Source organism: Microtus pennsylvanicus, chromosome 10, assembly GCF_037038515.1.
Source record: "Microtus pennsylvanicus isolate mMicPen1 chromosome 10, mMicPen1.hap1, whole genome shotgun sequence".
Classification (NCBI taxonomy): domain Eukaryota; kingdom Metazoa; phylum Chordata; class Mammalia; order Rodentia; family Cricetidae; genus Microtus; species Microtus pennsylvanicus.
Genome location: NC_134588.1, coordinates 14,586,169 through 14,611,519, shown reverse-complemented (window position 1 = coordinate 14,611,519; position 25,351 = coordinate 14,586,169). Strand labels below are relative to the sequence as shown.

At 42.9% G+C, this 25,351-nt stretch overlaps 1 protein-coding gene across 3 annotated transcripts in view; it reads left to right on the top strand.

The window, feature by feature from the left end:
- Window positions 1-25,351, top strand: part of Epb41l5 (erythrocyte membrane protein band 4.1 like 5) — a 115,013-nt gene that overhangs the window by 68,620 nt on the left and 21,042 nt on the right. For all 3 annotated transcript variants that reach the window (XM_075987721.1, XM_075987723.1, XM_075987724.1), the window contains 4 exons: window positions 6,172-6,332; window positions 15,269-15,366; window positions 17,904-18,032; window positions 20,483-20,544. In XM_075987721.1, coding sequence (XP_075843836.1) covers window positions 6,172-6,332; window positions 15,269-15,366; window positions 17,904-18,032; window positions 20,483-20,544 — 450 coding nt within the window. The remainder of the gene's footprint in view (window positions 1-6,171; window positions 6,333-15,268; window positions 15,367-17,903; window positions 18,033-20,482; window positions 20,545-25,351) is intronic.

Genomic DNA, 25,351 nt, shown 5'->3' with positions numbered 1-25,351 from the left:
TGAGCCATCTCTCCAGCCCTACTTCATAAACTCTTGTATTCAGCCTGAAGCTCTGTCTGCTTGCACATGACTTCATAAACTCTTGTATTCAGCCTGCAGCTCTGTCTGCTTGCACGTGACTTCATAAACTCTTGTATTCAGCCTGCAGCTCTGTTTGCTTGCACGTGACTTCATAAACTCTTGTATTCTGCAGTAAGAGCCTGCAGCTCTGTCTGCTTGCACGTGACTTCATAAACTCTTGTATTCAGCCTGCTTGCTGGTCCACTGCTGCTCCAGGTTTAGCTTGTGGGACCCTATCACACTGCACCTGGACACTCTCACCTGCCCCCCCTCTTACCAGAGCTTCTGCACTTAGCTGTGACATCAGCTATTCTTTTTTTATTTGTTTTGTTTTGCTTTTGTGTTTTCAAGACAAGGGTTTCTATGGGTAGCCCTGACTGTACTGGAACTAATTCTGTAGACCAGGCTGGCCTTGAACTCACAATGATCCACCTGCCTCTGCTTCCCAAGTGCTGGGATTAAAGGCTTGCTCACCACCTCCGGTGACATCAGCCATTCTTTAAGACACCAATTTTGGTGTAGTCTTTAAACTCACAGTCTGACCAATGGGTCTCTTCCTACTGCTGCAGACAGCACTGCGTCTGGACTCAGTCAACAGGCTGATAAAGCTGGAGCCGGTACTTGTGCTTCTTGGCTTTTTTGGATTTCTTCTTCCAGGTTTCCTTCAGTCCTAGCTCCCAAAGTCTTGGGGTTTCCAGATTTTCCCACGTGGACAGTATATGTTAGTTTCAGAATTGCACCCGCATACCACTTTGCACAGCACAGCCCCATTCAGGTTCCATCCAGTACTCCTTTTGTAGGCAGACAATAACCAAACACTGTGTTTCATTTATCCTTCCGTTGGCTCTGGGTTTTTCTGTGAGTATACTATTGCATTTTAATTAGTCTAGATCAAAGGTATCCAACTTTTCAGCTGGATGAACTCAGCCATTATATCAGCCTTGAAATTACCACCGCAGTGAAGATGCGGGGTGGGTGTCTTCAGTGTAGTTTATGTTTACATTTCCTTCACGAGCCACCTGCATTTCCCTCTAAACTGCCCTTTCTTGTTTATAATTTTATCCCTTTTTAAAAACCAGCCTGCTAGCCTTTTTAAGTGGTTTATTTTTTCTGTATATGATATAATTTACTAATATAATTTTGGTTCATTTCACTATTTTACTTTGGTTGTTTTTTTTTCTAATACAAAATTTTTATTTTCATATTAAGATGCTGACTTGCCTTTTTCTTTAATAATTTCTGCTCCTTTAGTTCTTTTGTTACTATTGTTTAATTGTGGAAGGACATGCACCTCTGACTGACTGGTACCAGTTCCCAGTTCTTCTGTCTCCAACTCTCAATTGCTAGGATTACAGGTGTGCACCATCAGTCTGCTTGTGACAGTCTCTCTGTATGTAACCCGAGCTGGCCTCTCACTATAGTGATCATCCAGCCTTGGCCTCCTGAGTACTCGGATTGCAGGTGTATGTCGTCACTCTCACGTGACTTCCCATGGAACTCATGGTGTTGAGTCAGCCAGGCATCCACATAGACTGAATTGGGGCTGGGGGCTGGCTCAGTGAGTAAAGAGTCTGTGAGGTCAGTCCTCGGAACTCGGGAAAGCTGAGTGTGTTGGTGGGCATCTGCTCCCTGAGCGCTGGGGTGGGTGAGTACAGGCGTGTGAGGGGCTGTGTCGGAGGAACTGGTGCATCCTTCTTAGAGCTAGCCAGACTCGCCAGGTTGGTGAGGTCCTGGTTTGGTGAGAGACCATGTCTCAGAAAACTAGGTAAAAAGATGAATATTAACCTCCAGCCTCAAGCCAGGTGGTGGTGGCGCACGTCTTTAATCCCAGCACTCAGGAAGCAGAGGCAGGTGGATCTGAGTTTAAGGCCAGCTTAGTCTACAGTACAAGTGCCAGGACAGGTTCTAAAGCTACACAGAGAAGTCCTGATTTGAAAAACCAAATAAATAAAAACAAAAAAACTGGGGGAAAAAACAATCTGGCCTCCACACAAACATGTGTTCACATTTATGCCTACACACATAGTGAAATTAGACTGTTCTTTTAAATAATATCAAAAATTAGTTCCAAATTAATAACAGACCTAAGTTTAATATAACTAGAAAATAGATACAATATTTGTGACCGTGGATGGAGAAAAGATCTATCTGTTAGACACAAAATTTAAAAGGGCATGTGATAGAAGATGGGTAAGTGGAAGAGTTGGTCCGCTCGGCTCTGTGTTTCAGTGGGGACCCTGAGCAGTGAAAAGGCCAAGTACCAGTGATCTTGTGCAGAAAGATCAATGACTGTGAGACAGTCTGGCCTCTGATTGTTTTGTATTGTTTTTGAGATGGAGTGCTCACTTTGTAGCCCTGACTAGTTTCAGATACACAGGGTAGACCAAGCTGGTCTCAAACTCAGAGATCTGCCTGCCTCTGCCTCATGAGTGCTGGAACTAAAAGTGTGGGCTACCATACCCAGCTAGATTTTAGAATTGTGTAGTCTTTCTAGTCAGTAGTCCCTTAGTTAGTAGTTACCTGTTTCACACTTTAAAACGTTTTATGATTTTCTCCTTTTGTTCCTTGTATGTTGTGATTTTGTGTGGCGCCTGCACCACCTGGAACCGTGGTTGGGCAAGGGTCTGGAGAGAAAGAACACATAGAGATGCGGGCCACTCTTGAAGCAAGAATGCCAATTTTATTGTGTTCCAGGGAAGCTTATATAGTGCCCACGCCCCAGCTCTCAGGATATTCCACTGCAAGCCCACCGGAAACCACTTCCTTGTTATCAGGAACTCATGAGGGTTTTGTGCTCAGAGCAGCTGCAAGCATAGGAAAACAAGTTGTTTACTCCGGCAGGCAAGAGGTCATAGAAAGTTCAGGGTCTGAGGGTCTGCAGTCCCTAACAGCTCCCCTTTTCTATATAATTAGACCAGGCCTGTCTTAGACTGCAGAAGCACAAATTCACATCTTACCTGTCACCAAGACACGCAAGACCACCTCTGTCTTAGGTTGATTGTGACAGGCTCCTGTCTTACCTGTCTCTGGCTCACTGGCCATGTGACCCATACTGCGCTTGGAGGAAGCCCGCTTACTTGGGCAAGCATTAGCTGCTTAGCAACAATATTAAAGCGCTTACTGTTGTTGCTGCTGATGCCTGTTGTAAAGGCAGAGCAATAAAAACTCTCCCCCTATTAGAGTTCCTAGGGTGACGACAGTCCCAGACCAGCTTTTCAGCAAGCCTAGGCCATAAAGAATGCCCTTAGTTAGAGAATCTATGGAAATAGGAAGAACACTAGTCTCATTAACCTCAAGGAATGCAGTAAAAGGAAGAAATTGCATGTTTCATGGTCCCTTATGAATTCAGCGGGCTGACAGTAGCACTAAGGTTCTTGACTGGCTCCTGCGTGCCACAACTATGATTTAAGGAAGGGGAGCAACTGACCATATGCAAATCCTTTAGAAATCTAACTGCCCTTGTAAAGGGGCAGTCTGTAGGTTAAGTTGGAAAATGCCCTGGCGAATATGCTCATTAAGGGAATTTTGGTCTCTAAAGCAGTGGCAATCTGTCTGGCTAGGGAATCAACAGTGCTAGCCACAGCCACCGTGTAGCTGATGGCAATTCTGGCTGCTGCAGTGAAGGCCACAGCAGTGACAATAGCGACCATTATAGCTGTGGTATCTCAGCGAGGATGGCTCAGGACCAGCTGATTCACTGGGATAGGTACCAAGCCTGGAACCCGGACCACAGCGGCAGTCATCTCATTCACCCAACAGCTGCTTCAATGATACGAAACTTGTGAACAGTAAAGGGCAGAATCATTCGAGGTATGGTTAGTTAAAAGAAAGAAAAATGGCCTGATATACAGACAGCTACACAAAAAGTCTTATTTTGGTGCTGGTCTCCGTGACTCTTCTACTTCCCTCCCACTAACAGGAGGGGCAGTTGCTCTGTAAAAGGGTTCTTTCTCCTGAGGCGGGGCAAAAGAATAGACATTTTCGAAATGACTCAGAATCACTACGATCTGAGATCCGAGCCTCCTCAGGCTCCGCCAGCTCCCTGGATCTCCCCTGCATGATGCTAAGGACTCTCTGTCCCGAACATCCTCCAGCATCCCAAAGGCTTCCCCAAGCTGCCCCCCGACCCCACAACCTTCAATAAGCATAGACTAGCCTCCATATGGAAAACGTAGCGATTGGAACAATCATTTAGGGAATTTGGGCATAGTTCTCTCCAGTTGCTTACTGCATTTTTTGGGGCAAAGTAATTTTGGGAGGTGCTCATGGTGACCTTTCTGGGGGTCTTGGTCCATCAAACCACATTAGTCTGGAAGAAATCCTTATGTTCTCATCTTCTGTGGAAACAAAAGCAGAACCTCTTTTCTAAAGCAACAAATCCTTCAAGATACCTTTAAAGTATATATGCTGGTCCAGCTTAGCAGTTTATACAATGAAATGTCTCTCTGTACTTAGCTCCTTCACAGTCAAAAGATTCAAATAAAGAGTCCAGATTCTCTGTCTATATGCCATCTTTACGTGGCTTATTTTTCTTTATTCCTCTTACTTTTTCTACAAGTTTACTCTGTCTCTTTAAAGACTTCATTTTAAGAATCCGCCTCCATCCTTACAATTCACCTTCTCTTTGTTACTCACCTGCTGAGACTTCTCAAGCACTGGTCCCTTTCCTCATTCAACTCGAGTTTCTCAAGGCAAACTTAACTTTCGTCCCCAGCTTCAACTCTAACCAAAGGGACAACAAAGACCATGAAATGAAGTCAGAGGATGCTGAGGTGATGGAATACCAAGTTTTTAAGTGTGGCGTACCTGGTAGTAGTTTGAGCCTTTCAGATCTCATTTCTATGATTCGCTAGGTGAGTCTGTCACACAGAGTGATTCTGTTGGCTAGTGCTCTTCACTACAAAAGCATGTGCTCTGAATACTGAGTGCTCTGTGAATTCTGTTTTCACTGTGTCAGTAGAAAGTGTGAGTACCACAACTTCCCTCTCATGCCTTCAAGTAGTTCTTTCCCAGGCCTTGCAGGAGGTTTCTAGTAAATGCCAGCAGGATTAGCATTTATGCATCTGCTCATCTCCAGGACCCTGTCCTGTTTGCTCCCCTGGCACTCGCCCTTTGACCTTGTATCAGCTACTTTTCCCTTTTTGTGACAGAAGCAAATTAAGGGGAAGGGATTTGTTTAGACTCCCAGATCAGAGGAATGCAGTTCATCCTCTCAGGAAAATATGATGACAGGAGCAGCTTGGGCCATGGTGCTGACCAGGAAACATAAGGTGCTCACCAGTGCTCGGCTGGCTGTCTCCTTCTTCCCTTTTATGTGATATGTTTTAATCTGTCTGTACATTGGTATATGAGTGTGGTCAAAGGACAACTTCTGATGCTGGTCCTTCCCGTGCTGTTGGTTAGAGTCTTTTGTCCATCATTGAGATGTTTCTGTCTCTGTTTTGCATCTCCTTGTAGAAGCATTGGAATACAGATTTTTTTGCCTGTTGCATCTTTCCTCCCGTGGGTTCTGGAGCTCTAAACTCATGCCCTTATGCCTGCAAGGGAAATGCTTTATCTGCTAAACCATCTCTCCAAACCCCCTTTTTCCTTCCTTGTTCAGTCTGGGCCCCCAGCCCATAATCTGGTGCTGCTCACATTCCAGGTGCCCCTCTTCTGTTAAACTGGCCTGCAAACACCCTCAAGGACACAACCGGTGGTGTCCTCATTAGTAGCCCAGGTGTTTGTTCCCAGATCTCATCCTATTCTGTCACCTAAGGTAGTCCCCTGCTCCCCCGTCCCTGCCTCTGCACTGTGGCCTAAACGTGTTCTCCGTGCTCTCCAGGCTCTCAGGGCGTTCATCTCCTGTTTCTTGGCTCTCAGAATGATTCTCTTTTGTTGCCCCTTGTTGTCGTTGGAGAATAGTTTATTTTCTGCCTTCAGGTTATTTCAGTCAGGAAGTCAATTCATTCCCTTTTGCTCCATCTTGACTGGAAAAAAATATATCCAAAGATTGTAAAAAGTAAATAAAGCCAGTTCAATAAATCTTGTCAATTAATTTTTCCAACATTTTTTTGTTTGTATTTTAATGATAAATTTACTGATTTAAGTAAATTTTCTGTACTTTTACAGCTTGCCTCTGAATGTCGAATTGCTAAATAGCCCAGACTTACTAGAAACAACCATTGGTGATGTAACAAGGACATCAAATACAAGGACATCCCTAGCACCAGATGACATTAATGTAGCCACCAGGTCAAATGAATTAGAGGAGCCCAAAGTGGAATCTGAGAGTAAGTACCTGTTCTGTAACGTCTCAGGGACATTTACAACATTTTTGTTTCACATATTTATTTGGTGGGGTATACCATGTTGTGCACGTGAACATTGGAGGCCACTTTGCAGGTTGCTTCTCTCCTTCTACCATGTGAGTTCCAGCGATCAAACGTAGGTCCACATCCTCAGGTGTCGAATCAAGCACCTTTACCTGATGAGCTGTCTCCAATCCCAACACCTTTTGATTACATCCTTTTTTTGCTGTTTAATTTTTATCCTGACTAGTTTTTCCTCCCTCCTCTCCTCCCAGCCCCTCCCTCATCTCCACTCTGCCCTGCCCCAATCCACTCCTCTGTTTCTGTTAAGAAAAGGACAGCCCTCCCCTGAATATCAACAAAACATGGCATATCAAATTGCAGTAAGACTAAGCACCTCCCCTTGTATTAAGTAAGGCTGGGCAAGGTGGCCCAGTATAAGGAATAGAGTCCCAAAAGCCTGTAGAAGAGTCGGAGATAACCCTGTTCCTGCTGTCAGGATTCCCACAAGAGGACCAAGCTACACAACTGTCGCATATATGCCACATATATATAGTCTCCCTGGTTGTCAATTCAATCTCTATAAGCTCCTGTGAGTCCAGGTTAGTTGACTCTGTGGGTTTTCTTGTAATGTCCTTGATCCCTATGGTTCCTACAATCCTTCTTCCCTTTCTTTAGCAGGATTCCCCAAGCTCAGCCTACTGTTTGGCTGTGGGCCTCTGCATCTGTTTCCATCAGCTGCTAGGTGAAGCTGCTCTGGTAATTGAGCTAAGGCACCAATCTTTGAATGTAGCAGACTATCATTAGGCATCATTACATTGACATTTTTTTTTCCCTCCAGTCATGTCTGGTTCTATCCTAGGTCTCTGGGTCCAGCCTGTGGGTCCTGGCGCTCCAGGCAGTGTCAGGGGTGGGCTCCCTCTCATGGCTTGGGCCTGAGACTGGACCAGTTGGTTGGCCACTCCCACAATGCCTGTGCCTCCCTTACCCCAGCAGATCCATAGGCAGAGGCAGACTGTAGGTTGAAGGTTATATAAATGAGTTGGTGTTCCATTCCCTCTACTGGAAGTCTTACCTGGTCACTAGAGATGGCCAGGCAACTCTTCTGGCTGTGAGTCTTAGCTGTGGTCATCCTCGTAGATTCCTGGGAGTTTCCCTTTCACTGGGTTTCTATCTCATCCTAAAATACCCCCACTTTCCAATCATCTTTTTTAGTACTTCCCCCCGACACACCTCCCCACCTGCCCCCAGTCTGTTCACGAAATCTTTTCTATTTCTCCTCCCCATGGGGATCGGACCGTCCCCCTTGAGTCCTCCTTGATAGCTAGCCTCTTGGGTCTGTGGATTGTAGCATGGTTATCTTTTACTTTACAGCTAATATCCGTATATAAAGGGAGTACCTGCCGTGTTTGTCTTTCTCGGTCTGGGTTACCTCACTCAGCATGATTCATTTTCTAGTTCCATTCATTTGCCTGCAGATTTCATGCTGTCATTGTTTTTCTAAAGACAATAAGTCATTAGACATTCTTCACAAAGTTGGAGAGAGATGGCTCAGAAGTGACAGATGCTCTTGCAGAGGACCTGAGTTTGGTTCCCAGCACCCACATTGCATGGCTCACAGTAACCTGTAACTCCAGCTCTAGGGGCCTACATCAACACATATACACCTACCCACACACAAATACTCCTATACATGTAATTAAAAATAAATCTTAAAAAAAATTCCCAGCCGGGCGGTGGTGGCACACGCCTTTAATCACAGCACTCGGGAGGCAGAGGCAGGCGGATCTCTGTGAGTTCGAGGCCAGCCTGGTCTACAAGAGCTAGTTCCAGGACAGGAACCAAAAGCTACGGAGAAACCCTGTCTTGAAAATCAAAAAAAAAAAAAAATTCTCCATTTTTGTTTTAATATCTGTCAGATATTAGTGTTTCCTTTGTCATAATTTCTTTTAGATAGTTAAATTCTTGCCCTGGTCTCTACCTTCTTTAGAAATGGTTGCTCTTCCTCAAAGTGAGAAAGATAAACGATAATAAACCAAAGCCTTCACATCTGGATCCTGCCAGAGGCAAAACTACCTTAAAGCAAAGTACTTCTAGGATCAGAATAAAAATAGCCTGCTGTTAGGAGAATTCCTTCTTGGGGGAGATGTGAACAGAAACTGAATCCTCCTCATAAGGTCCCCAGGACAAACCAAAGTCTGATTCCACCAGAGGCAACAGTGAGTTGATTGTGCTTACTTCCAGAGTGTGAGTGAGAAGTTAGAGGTGAGTGTTGGTGTCCCTAAAGCAGCTACACTGGAAGGTCTGCACCCAGCATGGCTGAGAGCTCCCCAATAGCCGAGTAAATGGATCCCTGTTAGTCCGTCTTCCCCAGCCTGTATACTCTAGCCCCTCCCAGACACTTTCTCTTCAGCTATGTGCAGTTAGGATGGAATTGTATCCACATGGCTAGGGAAAGTGCTAGACACTCAGGTGAGGGTCCAGTGACCCAACTCCCCTTCCATCAGGGAATGTCAACAGTCTCCAGACCAAGCATGGTGGACTCACACAAGTGCATTTGATCTCATGAGTATGATGGCTGCCTGTGTTCTACATCTTATTTACGGAGATGGAAATGTTGATTTTATTTACATTCTGTTTGATATCATATAAATTTTAAAAGTTTAGTTGTTCCTTCAGTGCCATAATAACTTGTATTACCAAAGAATTATGAAATATATAATTGTTAGCTGATTGAAGTAGGTGAGAATGACATGGTATAATGGAGTAGGGTTCCCCATAAATTATCAAGTGAGAGTCTAGAAAGATGGCTCAGCCAGGGCGGTGCTTGTTGCACAAGTCTGATGATAGAAGTTTGATCTACACATAAAGGTAGAAGAAGGAAATGACTCAACACAGTTGTCCCCTGACCTCCACACACCCACGGTGGCATGCACATCCTCCCTCCTACACACTCATCATGTACATACAGTAATAAAAATATGTAAATTTTTAAGAGATCAAGATAATTTTCTATATCCTTTGAAGTCATTTGTGAAATTATTTATAGTGATTTACTGGTGAGTCTTAGGAGCAGTTTACAAGTGTAACAAAGCAAATTTTGTATCCATATAAGGAAAATATTTTAAGTTCCTTCTGCTATACCCTAGATATAGACATCTAAGGGTATGTTTTCATTATAGAAGGTATTCAAGAAAGGCTTGAATGCTATTGAAGTGGTGACGGAAGAAATTCTTCCCAAGAAGGGTATCTTGTTAATGGAACTGAGTTCATAGTTATACCATTTCCCTAAAGCCAATCAATGAGACTAGTTAGAGGATTCTTATAATATATTCTTATATAATACTCTTATATAATATATGTATTCTTATATTAATAAAGAGCAGAAGTCCTGCAGTTAGGGAGATGGCTCCACTGGTAAAGTGGTTGCCACAAAATCATAAGAACCTAAAGTTCGGGGCTGGAGAAATGGCTCAGTGGTTAAGAGCACTGCCTGCTGTTCCAAAGGTCCTGAGTTCAATTTCCAGCAACCACATGGTGGCTCACAACCATATGTAAGGAGATATGGTGCCCTCTTCTGGCCTGCAGGCACACATGCAAACAGAATACTGACAATATTGTGTACATAATAAATAAATAAATTAATTAATTAATTAATAAATAAATAAATAAAGCTTTAAAAAAAAAAAAAGAACCTAAAGTTCAGATCCTCGGCACCCACGTAAAATCCAGGCATGGCAGCACCTGTCTATGACCACAGCAGGGCAGGGAGGAAGGGCAGAGACAAGAGGATTTCTTCGCTACCCATCACCTAGCTCACCCTAGCTAAATTGATGAGCTCCAGGTTCACAGAGAAACCCTGCCTTTAAAAAAAAAAAAGTGTTAGTAGAAGAAGACTTCTGGTCTCTGTGCTACACATATCTTCTCACACAGACACACACATACACATACAACATTCAAAATTGTTTAGAGAGTGAAAGTCTATTTGGTCTTGTTTTGTTTTGACACAAGGTCTCAGTATGTAGCCCAGGCTCACCTACAACATGCTGTGTAGTTTGGGCTGGCCTTGGGATCACTTGCAGTGATTCACTTGCCCTAGCCTTCAAAGCCTTGGGAATGCAAGCATATATTCTCATGCCCAACTTCATCTTCTCTGTCTTCCTGTCCAATGTACTCTGTATTTTATAATGGTTACAGTGTGAAAATGAAAAACGATGTTAAGTAATTTGAAAAAGAATACACCTGGCATCACACATAGAGGCACATGAACAAGGCGAAAGTAGCTCAGCCACAGGGCTTTTCCACAGGGTGCACCAGCAAGCAGATCAAGCAAGCCAGCGCTCCAGGATGGGAAGGTCTCTTGTTTTGATCCTGTCACAGTGTAGTCCCTGTGTCACCCCATTGGTGGAAGCTCACCTTTATAGACTGATGTGATTGGCTAATTCTTAAATGCCATTAAAGGAAGAGTTGCAGTAGAGTCAAGTCTCAGGAATGTTTGGCATCCAGGGCTCTGTAAACAGGCCTGTATGCAAGAGTTTCACAAGGTGGAGGAGGTTTGCAAAATACTGGCTCTGGGTGGTTACCTATCTTTGAAAGAAAAGACTTTGCAACACACACCCTATGGTCCATTTTTTTTTTCAACTCAGCCAGCATACACTGACCTTCTGAAGTCTCTAGTAACAAATTATTGTTAAAAGTTGCTAGGAAATGTTGGCTGAGAGTGGTCTGATGGACACCAAGACAAGGCCCCTAAGGGATTTGTTAGCATGGCTTAAGGTGAGCCACCTTCAAGGAGTGGCCCTTGGACGTGAATCTGACCAGAACCAGTTTGAATGTTAGGTCTTTTAGTGAGCCTTTACATTTTCCTCTTGGAAGAGGTAACCCTGACTTATTTAGAAGCAGGTCAGATGCCAGATGTCTCTGGAAAGCATGAAGCTACCATGAGAGACAAGAATATTTCTGGCTTTCAGCCAAGAAACCGGTTCCCTCCAGGGAGGGAGCATATTCTTACCCTAAACTGTCCGGCCAGTTTGTGCCCCTGTCCTCATCACTCATCACCTCCAGACAGAACCCTGGCTGCCACTGTAGAATCGGGGCAGTGGCAAGTGGCACTGGGAAGTTTTAGTGGGCAAACATTTTGATCTATTCCATGTGGTTGCAGTATCCAAGATGGTAGTAAAGTCACATGACCTTCCCAGTCTTAAGGATGTCACATTCCTTCCATCTTGATGGTAATAAATCCACATGCTTCCTTTCTACTGTGGTGAGTTCAGTCTGTGATAAAATGAGCCCACCTCACATTGGGATTCAAGTCTGTGTGGGATCCACATGTTCCACAGGCTGAGTGGAGACTCTCACCTTCTTTTCTTTATATATAGTTAGGTTAACATGGGCAGAACAGGAGACAGTCCATGTGGCCTAGGCCCAGGAAAGCAAAGATACAAGGAGGAGTCCATGTATCTCACCACAGTTGTATTTGTGAACACCAACCAGTGTCATCTGGATCCCATGTGATATCTGCACAGCTTCACAGTACATGCGTGTGCTGGCAAAGGAGCCTGTTAGTAAAGCAGCAGGAATGGGAGGTGGCTTCACGCCCATGTGTGTGCTGTGGCTCTGAGAGCCCTGGGTCACCTGGGCCCCGTGTTGTCCCACCTGAGCATAGTGGCCACTGAGATGAGACGTGTGTGACTCCGACATGCTGCACTTGTGGAAGCTGAGCAGCCTTGTGCGGTGCTTTTAGTAAGGAAAACAACTGCCTGGGGACCACACGGTCTTAAGGCTGTGACAGGCCACCACTCCAAGTGGTTATTTGCCCTCCCTTGCCCCAAACCTGATTCTAAAGTTTCCCGGCTTCTCTGAGGGAACCATAGTGGAGAAGAAAATTTTATGTCCAGAGAGAAGTTAAGGAGCTAAACATAACATTTAGTTTCCGCCCTGTGGCCATCAGTCAGTCACAAAAGCCTGAGGGAGTAAGATCTGAGGTTTTCTCTTGGAGGGCGGGGGGAGGCTTTGAAGATCCCTTTCAGGTTGCTAGATTTCTTTAATCTCCATTTTCATCAGATAAAGGACTGGGGCCCTTTCTCCGAGAGAGAATGTAATCGGTTGTCCTAGTCAGTGTTCTGTTGCTGTGAAGACACTATGGCCAAGGCAGCTCTTACAGAGGAAAGCATTTGATTGGGGCTGACTAAGAGTTTCAGAGGTTTAGTCCATTATCACATGGTGGGAAGCATGGGGACTCACAGGCAGACATGGTGCTGGAGAGGTAGCTGAGAGTTCTACACTCCAGTCTACAGGCAGCAGGAAAAGAGAGAGCCACTGGGCCTGGCTTGGACTTTTGAATTCTCAAAACCCACTCCCAGTGACACACTTCCTCCAGTAAGGCCACACCTACTCCAACAAGGAAATACCTCCTAGTCCTTCTAAAGTAGTGTCACTCCCTGGGGACCAAGCATTCAAACTAAGAGACCATGGAGGCCCTTCTTACTGAAATCATCACATCAGTCTCTTCCTGAGCAGTGAGATTCTTGTTGCCAACATGTTCGGTTAGGAGTTAGTAGACCAGACCCAGTTCTTATGGAACCCTTGAATTTGGTCCAGAAGACCAAAGGCTTACAGGTGGTCCTTGGGTCCACATGGAACAACAGTTCTTTATCATCTGTGGGTTTGGTTTTATTTTTTGTTTTTAGTTTTCTCATTACCCTTCTAGTTGTTAAGCACAAGTCCCAATAAACTATCAGAGAAAGTTTATTCTTACTTTCATTTTTTCTAGAGCTTTGTTTATTTTTGCGATTTCCTATCCTGACTTCCAAATCTGAGTCCCTTAGAAACTGAATCCCCACTTCCCTGGACTAGAGGCTTCTTTTACTCCAAGACAGCCACTTTGCCACGTCTTGTCAGGTTGATACAAATCCCTTAACTGGATCTGAGAAACGCTCTGTGCAGTCACCTGAGCACCGGTGGAATTGTGGACTGAGCTCCACATTCCCTTCATGCTCAGAGCACATCTCATCACTTGAGCGCAGTATTCAGGGCATCCCAGAGCCACATGAATCTCATCACTTGAGCGCAGTATCCAGGGCATCCCAGAGCTACGTGAATCTCATCACTTGAGCGTAGTATCCAGGGTATCCCAATGCCAAGTGAATCTCATCCACTTGAGCGCAGTATCCAAGGCATCCCAGTGCATCTCATCTACTTGAGCGCAGTATCCAAGGCATCCCAGTGCCAAGCACATACTTTGCCACTCGTCATCAATCTTCTTCCTTGTTCTGTGCATGGAGTTTCCCCGGAACTGCGGAGCTCTACTGGGCCCTTACCCATATTGCTGAGGAATTTTACATTCTGGGATGGGACTGATCCAAGGAACGTCACTCACTGGGAACCTGGGGACCATTACAACAAAGCTGTGGAACATGATCTCCCCAAGGGAGGGGGATCTGACTACTCCAGATAGATTTGAAATCCAGGATATCCCCAAATTGTAAAGGAATATTCCTGCAGTCACACAAAGAGAAGCACAGAAGTAACTCAGCAAGGCAGTTACAAAAGGGTGCTTACCCCCAAACCAAGCAAGCACACAAGGTGGGAAGTTTACTGTGTCACCTGATGGTGGGAGCTCTGCCTTACAGTCTAACATGATGGGCTAATCCCTACTCGGTGCAAAGGGAAGGGGTGTGATAGTCAAGTCTTGGGTCTGGCATCCAGAGATTGTCTGAACAGGAATGGACCCAGAGTTTCATGACAGAATGTTGGCCCTTGGTGGACTACTCACCTCAGAAAGAAAAGTTCTTCTCATGGTAAGAGTGGATGCAAAATAGTAGCTGGATTTTTGCATGGTGTTGGTTTTGCTCATTTGTTCTGTATCCCAGAAGGTTTGTCAGCCAAGCAGTTTTAGTTCAAAACAAGAAAATATTAATTTATCAGTGCAAGCTAAAACATTTGTGGTGTCAGCATTCATGCTAAGTTTGGTCAATAATTTAAAACTTAACACAGCCAGAAATAGGAATTAAGTAAATGGATAAGAAGGATTTAGTAAAGACCAGCACTGAGTTGGTGACTTTTAGCTCTGAGCATAAGATCCCTGGAGAGTTTAAGAAATGTGCAGTATCTAGAACAGAGGTTCTCAGCCTGTGGGTCATGACCCCTTTGGTGATCAAATGACCCTTTCGTATATCCTACATATCATATTTATATTACCGTTCATAACAGTAGCAAAATTACAGTTAGGAAGTAGCAGCAAAAAGAATTTTATGGCTGAGGATCACCACAGCATGAGGAGCTGTGTTAAAGGGTCAGCCCAGCACTGGGAAGGTTGAGAACCACTGCTCTAGAGAGTCTGTTAAATTATTCTTGACCAGTGCGATGGTTCAGTGGGTAAAAGTGCTTGCTAAGTAAGCCTGGCGGCCTGAGTTCATCTGCAGACCCCGTGGTGGCAAGAAAGAATGAAAAGGATGCAAACAGCCTCTCAGCTGTCCTCCCACCTATACATGCACACACATTCCAGAACAGAGATTTTAAAGATTACTAGACAAGTCTGGGAATTGGGAATTCCTTGAAGGCCCTAGATATGGTTCTAATGTGCAGCCACAAGAAGCCCCTGGATTTATTGACAGGCATTTTCAGAAGGTCCCTTCAACGCAACAACCCTCCTTCCTCTAATTTTTTTTTGGGGGGGGGGTGAAGGGACAAGGTTTCTCTCTAGCCTTGGCTGTCCCAGAACTCACATTTTAGTGGCTGGCCTTGAGCTCAGACCTGCCTGCCTTTGCCTCCCAAGTGCTGGAGTTAAAGGTGTGCACCACCACCACCCAGCTTATTCCACTCTTAATGAAGAAAGCACAGAACTTCAGTGCGCACCCTCCTGTAACTGTCAGAGCCAGGCAGACTAATGAAACAGATTGTTGTTTTTTTTCTTCTAGCATTAAAAGATGACACAGAGAAGCTTAAAGAGCTTGAAATGGAGCAGAATATCTTGCCATCTCCTCGACCTCCCATTGACATTAATGTCAACAGCCAGGTACTGGGATCTTTTCTGTGTCTCCTTGTTATACAGCATCATCCTACTTCCCAGAAAGACATTTGCAGCTGGAGAGGGGTTGGTTGGTTTCATCTTACAGCTTACTGTCCTCCATGAAGGGAAGTGAGAGCAGGAACCTAGGGCAGGAAGTAAAGCAAAAGCCATAGCGGGTGCTGCTCACTGGCTTACTCTCCATGACTTGCTTAGTGTGCTGTCTTCTACAACCCATGACCACCTACTGTGGTGCAGCACCGCCCACAGTGGGCTCCACCACATCAGTCATTAACCAGCTGCTCACAGTTTGCCAGCACTCCAGTCTGATGGGAGCGGTTTCTCAGGTGAGATCTCCTGTTGTGGTGGGAAGTCTGTCTGTTGAGCTCTCATAGACCTGTGTTCCCATTTTAAAGGGTGAAATGTGTGACTGTGTAGATGGGGAGGAGGAAAGTTGCATGACAACATTAAGAATTTTAATGAGAAGCTGGGCGGTGGTGGCACATGTCTTTAATCCCAGCACTCGGACAGCAGAGGCAGGCAGATCTTTGTAAGTTCGAGGCCAACCTGGCCTACAAGAGCTAGTTCCAGGACAAGCTCCAAAGCTGCAGAGAAACCCTGTCTCAAAAAACAAAATAAACAAACAAACAAACAAACAAATCTTGCTGCACAAAGAAACACTTTCTCAAAACACACACACTCATGAAATAAAAATAAATGCAGAAAAAATAATTTTAAGGTCAGAAGCAGGCATAGCTCAGTGAGTTAAACACTATCATAAAAATAAATAGAATTTAAGGTTTTTCATGATGGATGTTTGTTTGTTTTTGAGACAGGATTTCTCTGTTCAGTTCTGATTGTCATGTAACTCATTCTGCAGCCCAGTCTAGCCTCAAACTCAGATCTGCCTGCCTCGCCTCCTAAGTCTCGGGACTGACGAGCTCATGGTGGTTTTTTAAAAGACACACTGAGGGGCTAGAGAGATAGTCAGTGGTTTAGAGCACTGGGTTTGATTCCCAGCACCACATGGAGGCTCACCCATATATTAGCTCACAGTCCTGTCACTGGAGTCTCAGGGTATGTGATGCCCTCTTCTGACCGCTATGGGCACTGCACTTACCATGCACATACAGTCACATTCGTACACATAGTTTAAAAACTACATAAGCACAGTGAAAAAGCACTATTGGGCTGACTGAAAGTTATAGGTTAAGTGGTTTGTATATTTTTTTATCTTAATGCCTGTGTTTTGAGGTTTGAAGTGAGAATGGTTGTAATGTGCCAATGATTAAGAAGTACTCAACTCTGCAACATCTTCGGAAAGTGGGAAATGTCAGGACATTTGAGTGAGCCCTGATTGTAAAAGGACATAGAGGATTACTGTGAGCTGAGCTTGGTTCAGAGCCAGAATTTCAGAAGGTTGGGAAGCTAAAGCAGAAAAATCGTAAATCCAAGATCTACCAAGGGTGTGGCCATTTCAGCATCAACCTGAACAGCTCAGTGAGAGCCCATCTCTGAATTCACCAAGAGAAAGGGGTGCATGAGGTCTGTTCAGCCCACAGTAACAGAGAGACAGAGGTGGGGGGGACAGGGGAGGGAGAGACTTTGATAATAGGAGCTAGGGATTTGCAGGCAAGATCAAATCTTAAAAAGTGGTTCTCAGACTTTTTTTCTATCAGAATTATATATGAAAGCTTGTTAAAAATTCAAATTTAGAGGCAGGCCCACTGGTCTTTGGGATGCTGAGCCAAAGGATAACTAGCTCAAGGCCAGTCTGAGCTAAGGAGAATCTCTCAAAAAAACAAAATTTTTAAATTCAGATTTTTGGGTGCTTCCTAGAGGCTGAAATAAACTCCATTGAGAAACATCAAAATTGGAATAAGTACATCAAATTTGTTCAGACCTGGAAAGTGGTATCTAAACTAGGCAGTCCTAGGCCCGGCAGCTATTCTGTCATAAATTACTGTTTAAGTTAAGCAAAATATTAAATATAATACGGATTGTTTATATTTCTTTTAAATGTATTAGTATACCTCCATTTATTTCTGCTAGCTAATTTGTCACTATTTATTAAGTGGGCCTATTATTTGTGGTTTTCATCAGTATGTTTGAGAATGTTTACATATTTTAATGTTTTCAATATATTAATTGTTACATATACTTTGTTACAAAACGTCAACTCCTTCCATGGTGACAACTCCAGAGTTATAAACATGAAATATGAATGCTCAGGACCTTTTTATATCATAGGACCTAATTCCTATCTTTAAGCAGCTAAGGTACTTAATGATTGAATTAAGACATTCATGGAGGATATGTGACTCCTGCTGACGTTTACCCCAGGAGGACTCCAGATTAGACCCCCTAGGGGCAGGTTCTTTGGTTCTGGAGCTCCTTCTCTGCAGTAGATGGCTGCAGGAGTGAGTAGCTCGAACAGGAGATGCCTGAAGTGTATTATTTCCTGGTTGTCTGAATACAAACGTTCAACATTCCTGTTTCCACATAACTATGGCCTCTCAAGAGTGATGTTATTTTTTAATATTCAGGAAGAAGTGGTAAAGTTGACTGAGAAATGTCTTAATAATGCCATTGAGAGCCCAGGATTGAATGCAGTAAGGGTTCCTCCTGACTTCAAGAGCAATATTTTGAAGGCTCAAGTAGAAGCAGTGCATAAGGTAAGCTTTCTCCAGTAGCTATGGTCCTGATGTGTGCTGGCCAGTTTTATGTCATCTTGACACAGTTACAGTAATGAGAGAGCAGAAACGGAGAAAAGGCCTCCAAAGGTTGGGTTGCAGGTAGGCCTGCTGGGCATTTTCTTAATTAGAGATTGGTGGGGTGGACCCTGCTCATTGTGGGTGCTGTCACCCCTGAGCTGGTAGTCCTTTGTCCTATAAGAAGGCAGACTGAGCAGCCATGAAGAACAAGCCAGGAAGCAACACTCCTCCATGGCCCCTGCATCAGCTCCTGCCTCTGGATTTCTGCCCTGCTGGAGTTCCTCTCGTGAATTCCTTCGGTCTTGAGCATCCCTGTGGAAGTGTAAGCCAAATAAACCCTTTCCTTCCCAAGTTGCTTTGGTCATGGTGTTTCATCGCAGCAACAGTGACTCTTAGCTAGGACATGATACCTGATAAACACTAAAGCATACATAACAGCTTAGATAATAAATGTAAGATATGAAAGTCTAGGCTTTAGAATCTCATTTCTAGTCTGTCCCCTTCCAACTTTGTGTTTTGGGGCAAATTAGTTTATTTTTCACGCTTTGTTTTCTCTTTTAAATAAGATAATGATAATGCCTTCCTTAAGATGCTTTGTAAGAATGAAATAAAGTAATAAATGCAAAGTAGAAACATAACAAACACTAAAAAGTATGGCCCAGTTGAGCATGGTAGATACACAGTACTCAGGAAGCAGAGACAGGTATATCTCTTGAGTCCCAGGCCAGCCAGGGTTATATAGTGATACCATGTCTAAAATAAAATAAAATAAAATAAAAGGCCCTGATAGTAACAGTCACTGTAACAGCTGATGTGATTAACATATAATCTGAATTTCTTTAATGTTCTTAGGAAAGGGCCAAGGAACTGGTTTGTCCTCTGAGACTGGTTTCTTGACCTTGGACTTCCCAGCCTCTAGCAGAGTGGTGTGAATGCTTATTTGTATGCTCTCTGGCTCACGGCTTCTTACAGCAGACTAAATGGACAAAGACAACATAATCTTACATTTCAGTTGTTCGTTTCTGATTGAATAAAATGAGAAATAATTTTAATACCTTTAAATTACAAGGACCTTATTTTATAGTGACAACCACTTTATAAAGAAAATTCTAGGAGCAGATGCCTTCATGGTAAATATCTACCCAATTTTTTATTTTTTATTTATATATTTTGAGAAATGATCTCTTGATTGTGTAGCTCTGGCTGTCCTGGAACTCACTGTGTAGACAAGGCTGGCCTTAAACTCACAGAGTTCTGTCTGCCTCCCAAATGCTGTGGTTAAAGATATGCACCACCATACCTGGCTTTATACTATATTTTTAAAAGAAGCAATAACAATAATATACAGATTCTTTCAGGACAGAAAGAAGAGTTTCCTGATTTACACTGTAAGTGTCTTTCTCATACCAAAACATACAGTTATACTTTATGATCAACAAGGTGTGTGTCAGCCGGGAGGTGGTGGCGCGTGCCTTTAATCCCAGCACTCGGGAGGCAGAGGCAGGCGGATCTCTGTGAGTTCGAGACCAGCCTAGTCTACAAGAGCTAGTTCCACGACAGGCTCCAAAGCTGCAGAGAAACCCTGTCTTGAAAAACCAAAAAAAAACAAAAAACAAAAAACAAAAAACAAAACAAGGTGTGTGTCGGGAGAAAATTTAGTTTATCATTCAAAACCCATACAATTTACATATTTACAAATATGTACAGTTAGGCCAGGGGTGGTGACACAAGCCTTTAATCCCAGCTCTTGGGAGGCAGAAGCACATGGATCTCTGATTTTATAGGGGCTACCCCGTGACCTTTAAATCCAGTACAAACTTAAACATTACCTAGTTTGGCTGCCAGCATAGGAAACAGCCTTAGCCCACTCTGAACCACAGTTCTGTGTGTTCTAACCCTGAAGAAACACTTCTCAGAAGATTTAACCTCAGCAATGCTGGTCTCTTCTTAATCACAGTGGATTTTTCAGTCTCAGTAATATTGGGTAAAACTGAGCTCTTCAGAAAAACTTCTGGATTTCTTACTTAAAATATTCCTCACATTTGAGAAGCCAAATATATAGCTATACATATTCTTTTTATCATGTAAATTTGAAAAAATGCTGGTGTTGAATCTTTGTGAATTTTGTTTGCATTGGGTAAAAAAATCTGTAATGTCTTGAGTAGTTAATGGCTGTGTGGTAAGAAAATGTGCCAAGCATATTCAACATTCAGAACTTTATTATTATTATTATTGTCTACTGACCTGGTTGTTGGATAGAATTATATTAGGTGTGGTACTGGTAAGATATAATTACCTCTTATTTGAACTGAAGCAAGTTAATTTTTCTGTTTTTACAGGAAAGAAAGATAAATTTGTTACTTGAGTATTTTTTCAACGATTCAGTGTTTATTATTATTTTATTTTCTTAGGCTTCAAGAGAAGATAGTTTAACTCAAAAAAATGCCAGCATTCAGGATGCTGCCACAAACAGGTACAATCCTGGCGAAAGTGAATTAAGTTGATTTTCTTATTTGTTTTTCCTGCTGCCTCTTCTTTGTCTATCATATTTATTTGAAGGACAGCTTGAATTCACTCTTCACTGTCCAGCAGAAAGCCAGCTAGTGTCTAATTTAGATTGTCTGAAGATATTCTTTTTTTTTTTTTTTTTTTTTTTTTTTTGGTTTTTCGAGACAGGGTTTCTCTGTAACTTTGGGGCCTGTCCTGGAACTAGCTCTTGTAGACCAGGCTGGTCTTGAACTCCCAAAGATCCGCCTGCCTCTGCCTCCCGAGTGCTGGGATTAAAGGCGTGTGCCACTGTTCTTCCCTCTTTGATTTTTTGTTCATCCCTGTATCCTATGGGTCTTTTGCCTGCTGTCTGTTTTCTTTATCAGTTTCAAGTTAATGGGTAGTGAACCGACTCCCCTTAACCTTTCTATTGGACACAGTTACTTTTTTAACAGACCCACTCAGCCCTTGTTTGTCTGAGAGTATCTTCATTTCTCCCTCGTTCTTGAAGGATGTAGGATGAGATGATAGTTCTTCCTTTCCTAGTAACACTTCTAAATATGTCACACAATGCTGTCTCATCTTGGATTTTTCCATTTGTGCTGTTTTGTTTTGGGTGTGTTGTTGATGATTTGGCAATTTTATTTTTAATTGAAAAAGAGTTTTTTCATACCCTATCTTCTGATCGTGCTTTTTCCCTCCCACAACTCATCCCAGATCCTCCCTACTTTGCTACTCCACAACCTTTCTTTCTCTTTAAAAAACAAAATCCCCAAACCAAATGGAAAAAAGTAATCTTTCTCTCTCTTGCATGCACACACACACACCACAGACACACAAAGTCAGAAACAAAATATATAAGCAAAATCTAATAAGACAAAAAGATGCCCAAACAAAGCAATTTGAAACAAAAAGATGGCACAAATAATGTCCATTTTACGCTGGCCATCTCCTGCTGAGACCTCCCCTGAAGTATGGCTTATATACTTAGTGAGATTCTCGTGGAGAAGACTAAATTTCATTTGCAAGAAGGTGTCAGCTGCAGATAGCTTCTTAACTAGAGATGGGAGCCTGTGCCGTGGCCACTTCCCCCTTTCAATAATGAGACCCTGTCTGGCTTAGACCTGTATAGGCCCTGTGTTTGTTGCCAAAGTCTCTGAATTCATATGTCATCAGTCCTGTTGTGTCTGGGGTCATCTCACTGTTTGATGGAAGTCATCCATACTCTCTGGCTCTTACAATCTCTTCCTGTTTTTTCAACATAGCTCTCTGAGCCCTAAGAAGAGGGTTTGAAGACATCCAATTTAGGATAGAGTGCTCCAAAGTCTGACTCTGTACATTGCACAGTTGTAGGCCTCTGTGTTAATTCCCATCCACTGCAAGAAGCTTCTCTGAGGATGGCTGTGCAGAATGTCACGAGGAGTCATTTTATAGCAGGACTATAGTGTTTGGTCTTCTCCTAGGCACATGGCCCATCCAGGCTTAGGTTCCTGGCCACCCGAGCAGTCAGGTATGGGTTCTAGCTCCTGGAGTGGGCCTTAAGTCCAATCAGAGACTTATCCCCACAACATCTGTGCTACTATTGCACCAGCATATTTTGCAGGCAAGATCACAGGACTGGCCGATAGTTACCTTCTCCTCTAGTAGTATGCAGAGCACCTTCCAGTACCATGGACACCAGCTGGAGGAGTAAAGCCTCTATCACAGAGCAGCTTGACTTCTCCATGATTAATGAGATGTGTCAGTGTTGTCTTCAGCGATCGGTTGTGAAGACCAACAATGACCTAGGCCTGAGGTGTTTGGGGTTTTCTTAGTGCCCCTTTGATTAGACATAACACATTCCTGCATTGAAGGTTGGTTTCATTTGGCAAAAGATGTCTAGGTCTAGATGTCCTCCCTTTTTGACTCCATTTGGATTTCTTTCATGTATGTATATGTTTTAGGAAGCTTCTTGTCTGAAACCAGCTTCATAAGAGAACCACTTACCACGGTAGGGGCATGGGGATTAGAAAAATTAGTAAAGAAAATGAAGATGCGAGTGAAAATAGCAAACAGAAACATAGCGTAGTATCGGGAGGGAGTTCCAGAGAAAACTGAAAATTCACCCACGTTTAATTTCCGTTTGCTTAAATACCCCGACCCCAAAAGGTAGGAGTAAGATTTAAAACAAAACAAAACAAAAAACTGCATTAACAGACTAATTGAAAGGTTATGGACTACATTCTTAGTTAAATATTCTGTTGCTAAAACAAAACAAGTAATGCTCACACCCTAGACCAAAACATTCTGTAGGCAAATCACTCTCTGGGTGGAATCCATTGTTATCTCGCTAAGGGAATAGGAACCTAGTTGGATCTTTAGACTTTTGTTTGGGGTAGAAACATCTACTTCTTAATACCTGAAATATCAGGTCTGGTTATTAGCCACACCTGTTGTCTGAACTGTTGACAACTTTGAAAGAACAGAAGTTCCAGCTCTCTGACCATTAGTCAAGGTAGAATGGACCCATACCTATGGACCCTGTCGGCTTCTACAGTAGTAGGTTTCTTAGTTGTCCTTCCCCATATCCTACCTTATCCTTCTTTTCCATCCTTCTCCCCATTTAATATCCCTCACACACCAAGGTTCCCCCCTCCCCCATGTCTTCATAACAATGTATTCTATTTACCTTTCCTTAGGAGGTTCTCTCCTGTTCCCCAGTCCCTTCCTAGGTACCTAGCCTCTATGTTTATACAGATCATAGCATACATATCAGAGGCTTAAAAACCAGCATTCATGAAGCTGGAAAGGAGGCTCAGTGGTTAGGAGCAGTGACTGCTCTTCCAGAGGACCATGTTCAATTTTTAACATCCACATGGCAGCTCACAACTGTCTGTAACTCCTTTACACAGACATGTGTGCAAGCAAAACACCAGTGCACATAAAATAAAAATAAATAAATCATTAAAAAAAACCAACATCCCCGTATGTAAGAGAAAACATGCAATGTTTGTATAATTCATTTAGGGTGGTTTTTTTCCTAACTCCATCCATTTACCTATGAAATTCATAATTTTGTAACAGATAAATAATACTCCATTGTATAAATGTACCACATTTTCATTATCTGCTCATCAGTTGATAAACTTAGACTGTTTACAATTTCTGGCTATTATGAATAGAGCAGCAATGAATGTGGTTGAGCAAGTGTCTCTGTAGTAGGTTTAGTGTCCTTTGAGTATATGCCCAAGAGTGATATAGGTGAAGGTTGAGGTAGATTTATTCCAAGCTTCCTGAGGAACCAACACACTGGTTTCCATAGTGACTATATGAATTTGTACTCCCACCAGTAATGAACAAGGGCTCCCCTTCCTCCACATCCTCATCATCATCAGCTATCATTTGTTTTATTAACCTTGGCCATTCTGACCAGTGTAAGATGAAATCTCAAAGTAGTTTTTATTTGCATTTCCCTGTTGACTAAGGATGATGAACATTCTGTTAAGTGTTTCTCAACCACTTACGTTTTATCTTTTTGAGAACTCTGCTTAGTTCTATCTCATTTTTTAATTGGGTCATTTGTTTTTTTTGATGTCCAGTTGTGTGTGTGTGTTTTTAGTTCTTTATGTATTTTAGACAGTAACCCTCTAACAGATGTATAATTGGTAGAAATCTTTTCCCATTGTGTGGCCTGCCACTTTGTCCAAATGGCAATGTCTCCTTTGCCATGGTGAGGCTTTCAGGTTGTTGGTCTTAGGCCTGGGTTACTGGTGTCTTGTTCAGAAAGTCTTTTTCTGTGTCTGAGCTCAAGACTATTCCCCCACATGCTCTTCCCTCAGATTCGGGCATCTTTCGTTGAGGTCCTTGATCCCCTCGGAAGTGAGTTGTGTGCAGGGTGATGAATGTGCATCTATTTGCGTTCTTTCATGCAGCCATCCAGTTTGGTCAGCGCCGTTTGTTGAAGATGTTGTCTTTTTTCCAGTGTGTATTTCTGGCTTCTTTATCAAAAACCAGGTACCCATAGGTGTGTGGACTCAGTCTGGGTCTTCATTTTGATTTCATTGATCGATGTGTTTGTTTTTAAGCCAATATCATGCTGTTTTTATTACTATAGCTCTGCAGTCCGTCTTAAAATCTAGGATGATGATACCTTCATCAGCTCTTTCATTATTCAGGATTGTTTTAGCTTTTTTAGAGTATTTCCATATGAAGTTGAAAATTAGGTTTGGAAAGTTCTGTGGAGAATTGTGTTGGAATTTTAATGGAAATTGCATTGAGTCTATAGATTGCTTTTGATAGGATGACCATTTTCACTATATGAATCCTACCAATTCATGAGCATGGGAGATCTTACATCTTTTAATGTCCTCTTCAATTTTCTCAGTATCTTGAAGTTTTGTTTTGTTTTGTTTTTGAATACAGTGTTCTGTCTGCATACATGTCTGCATTCCAGAAGAGGGCATCAGATCTCATTATAGATGGTTGTAAGCCTCCATGTGATTGCTGAGAATTGAACTCAGGACCTCTGGAAGAAACAATCAGTGCTCTCATATTTGGAGCCATCCCTCCAGCCCTTAAAGTTTTTATTATACAAGTCTTTCACTTGCCTTTTTGGTTGTGTGTGTGTGTGTGTGTGTGTTGTCTTACTGCTCTAGCTAAGAATTCAAGTACTATATTGAATAGGTATGGAGAGAGTGAACAACCTTTTCTTATTCTTCTTGATTTTAGTAGAAATGCTTTGAGTTTCTCTCCATTTATGTTGGCTATTGGGCTTACTGTAAATTGCCTTTATTATATTTAAATATGTTCCTTGT